Below are 3,292 nucleotides of genomic sequence, written 5' to 3'. Positions count from 1 at the left end.
CCCCCCATCCTCCTTCCCTTCCACCGCCTTCAAAAGTCATTTGACTCTTTTTAAATCTGCTTCTTTGATTATAATAAGGCTGAGCATCCACTAATGGATCTGACAGACTCCTCCATCCACACTAAACACTGCCAGCATTTCAGTAACTGATTGGATGCAAATACCGCTTCGGCTGGAAAATTTCAGGCGGGCTCTTTGGACAAGTCAATTGAAAAGTCAAGTTTTTTGGAGCCAACAGGACCACACGTGGCTCTAATTTAGCTGGTTCATCGGGGAAGATCAATCCATGAATGGCCAGTTTAATACTTGGTGATCCCACCATGAAAGTCCCTGCACTCACTGGGTGACAACACTCTCGCCCTGTATCCCAATTGTGCTTCTGTGTTGTCACCTGCTACAAGGGGCTTCTGATGGAGGCTAAAGACAAATAGGCTGTTGACAGTGCAAGAGACTTTTCCCTTAGGTTAGTAAATTCAACTTTTTTGTTTTCCTTGCACATGATTGGGTTTTCTTTGTGAAGTAAATCTTTACCTCAATCGTTCACTCTGCTAAGTGAACATTCCCATGCAGAGTGAACAGCCTATCTGCCATTAGTAAATCAACCCCTATAAAGGTGGCCATACACTGTACAACCATTGCAAGACTTTAGTCTTGCGATGGTTGTACAGGGATGAAAAAAACGTACGATCTGCCTATCTTGGACAGGCAGATCGCACTCTCGATCATCGCAAGCCCGCCCCCCTGAGGGGCGGGCTTCCGATGACCGCAATGCTGAACGGGCAGTGTGCGCGTGCGCACACCAGCCCGTTCAGCATTTGTCTTCCGAGCACCGTTCTAACCAGCCGAGAATCGTACGATTCCCGGCTGGTTTTCGAACATGCTGGTTCGACAGAAGACGTGCGACCGTACAGTAGAAACGGTCGCACGTCTCCGTTCACACTGCTCGATTATCGTACGAAAAACCGATCGCATACGATTATCGTACGATAATCGTGGAGTGTATGGGCACCTTTAGTGTCCGATTCAATACACATTACACAGGTGTGGTCCACTGTTCTCACCATGCAGCCATCATTACAGTGCATGCATGTCATCAAAAAGTGGCTACAAATAGTAAAGAGGAGATCAGCAGCACTGAGATGCAAGAAAAGAAGTGATTTGGGCAACTATCATTCAGCTAGAGCTGGGGTGGGGAACCTCGGCATTCCAACTGCGGTGAACTACAAATCCCATAATACCTTTACCTCAGGAAGTCACTCCTGTGGCTGTCAGCCATGCAGTGCCTCATGGGACTTGTAGTTCCACAACAGTTGAGAAGAGCTGAGGTTTCCTACCCCCTGAGTTAGAGATTACATCTAATGTAACAGTACTACAGATACAGTATGTCAAATAAAAAGTAACAAAAAAGTGGCACAACCCCCCCAGTCCCCCGCCACCTCTCTATAATGCTTGGAGTGTAGGAATCTCAGGACTAGGGTCCCTGAGGATAATAGGGAGCTGGTCACAAACATCCACCCAAAACTGAAGCTGGCCATGCACTATACCGGGGGTAGGCAAAGTCGGCATTCCAGCTGTGGTGAAACCACGAATCTCATTATGCCTCTGCCTTTGAGAGTCATGCCTTTAGCTGCCAGAGTCTTGCAATGCCTCATGGGACTTGTAGTTCCACAACAGCTGGAATGCCGAGGTTCCCTTCCTCTGTACTAAACAATCAGATTGTACAATCCCCTTTAGATTTAACTATACCGTGTGACACACCTAAAGAATCCGTTCAATCCAATCAGAGAATCACTTGCACTACATAGCTGATGGCCGATCTAAAGGGGATTGTACAGTCAGATTGTACAATGTGTGGCCAGCTTTAAATATCTGTCCCGTGGAGAATTTTCTTAGACCCCATTCATACATGACTTTGAAAGCACTTTTTTCTCGTTTTTCAGGTACTTTCAGGTTTCAGCCAATGGAAAGCTAGTTACTAGGAGGAGACGGTTGCTATGGGCAAAATCATGCAAAATAAATGCACGTTACATGCTTTTTTAAGGTGCTTCCTATGAAGTCTGTGGGGGCAAAAACGTGCAAAACTGCCTGGAAAAAAAGGGGACATATTTGTTCGAGCGACAAGCGACACAACGCTCAGGTGTGAACAGGCAACAATGAAAAGAATTGGATTCTTATGTTGAGCGTTGTCGTGATTCGGGAACGCTCAGCTGTGAACTGGACACAATAAAAAAGAATTGGATTCTTATGTTGAGCGTTGTCGCGATTTGGGAACGCTCAGGTGTGAATACTCTGCTATACCCAGCACTGGCATTCTATTGGCACTGATGCCAATAAAAAGTGTAATCGAGATATTAATGCCTCGATCATGATCAGCCTTCCATACTGGATTTAGGAAGTAATTTTGACCAATAGGAACCCTGCTCCCTACAGTACTGCCTGCTGCCTAAGTTTGATGAGCTCCATCCTAGAAGTACTGAACATAGCGCACACACATACTGAGCGAAGTCACTTCTACAGAGGGAATCCCGAGCGATCGTCTGACAGCTCAGTGACAATAATAAACCACAATACAGAAATCGGGTCTGAGCTCCGTTCCTAGATCGCTGCTACTCACATCCAGTATGACAGAGATGCCCCTCCTGGTGCCCGGGTTGGGCATGTCCTGCACCCCTGTGAGCGCCTCCTCTCCCCGTAGCTCTCGCTCGCTCTTGTCGCTCATCTTGGTGACGATCCAGCGGAACAGACCGTCCAGTGCCCGGCTCTGAGAGTGCTGCTGCTGCAGGAGCTTGTGGACGCTGGACCTGCAGTACCGGGCTGCCTGTTCACACATGTCTGAGACTGGGAGGGGGAGAGCAGCCCGCCCCCTGCATGAAAGCACGCCCAGCCAGCTCCTCGACACACCCCCGGCACGCCCCATGCAGTAGCGCTGCCCAACCGAGCCCTAGCCGCTGCGTGAAGCAGCCACGCCTTCATTTATGCAAACCGCGCCCATGCAGGTCCCGGGAGACCGAGCTTCGCGGCGAGAGCGCGCATTTGGCTAGTTAACCTAGCAGAGTTAGGTGCGCTTCGAAGCGTTGTGAGAGGAGCGGGCTGGAAATGAGAGCTGGCAATAGAATGGTCGCAGATGTGAGGAGCCACTGGCATCAAGTGTGTGAGTTTCCGCTCCCTGCCTATGGCACCAAATATATCTCTACTCTCAGCTGCATTGTCTTAACTACAGGAGAGTAATAGAAATGATAGAGAATCGTAGGGCAAAGTTCAATGATATATACAGTATATGCATTACATCTTT

General features: G+C 48.5%; 1 protein-coding gene across 1 annotated transcript in view; it reads right to left on the bottom strand.

Annotated features, from left to right (window-relative positions):
- NECAB2 (N-terminal EF-hand calcium binding protein 2) overlaps positions 1-2,867 on the bottom strand; it is a 164,577-nt gene extending 161,710 nt beyond the window's left edge. Inside the window, exon 1 of the mRNA XM_018568055.1 lies at positions 2,615-2,867. Within this exon, the coding sequence (XP_018423557.1) occupies positions 2,615-2,830 (216 nt within the window). The 5' untranslated portion in view covers positions 2,831-2,867. The remainder of the gene's footprint in view (positions 1-2,614) is intronic.
- Between the last annotated feature and the right edge of the window lie 425 nt (positions 2,868-3,292).

The sequence above is a fragment of the Nanorana parkeri genome, unplaced genomic scaffold (assembly GCF_000935625.1).
Source record: "Nanorana parkeri isolate BGI_ZX_2015 unplaced genomic scaffold, ASM93562v1 scaffold1132, whole genome shotgun sequence".
NCBI lineage: Eukaryota > Metazoa > Chordata > Amphibia > Anura > Dicroglossidae > Nanorana > Nanorana parkeri.
Note: the sequence above shows the minus strand (reverse complement) of the source record. Positions and strands in the feature narration are given on the sequence as shown.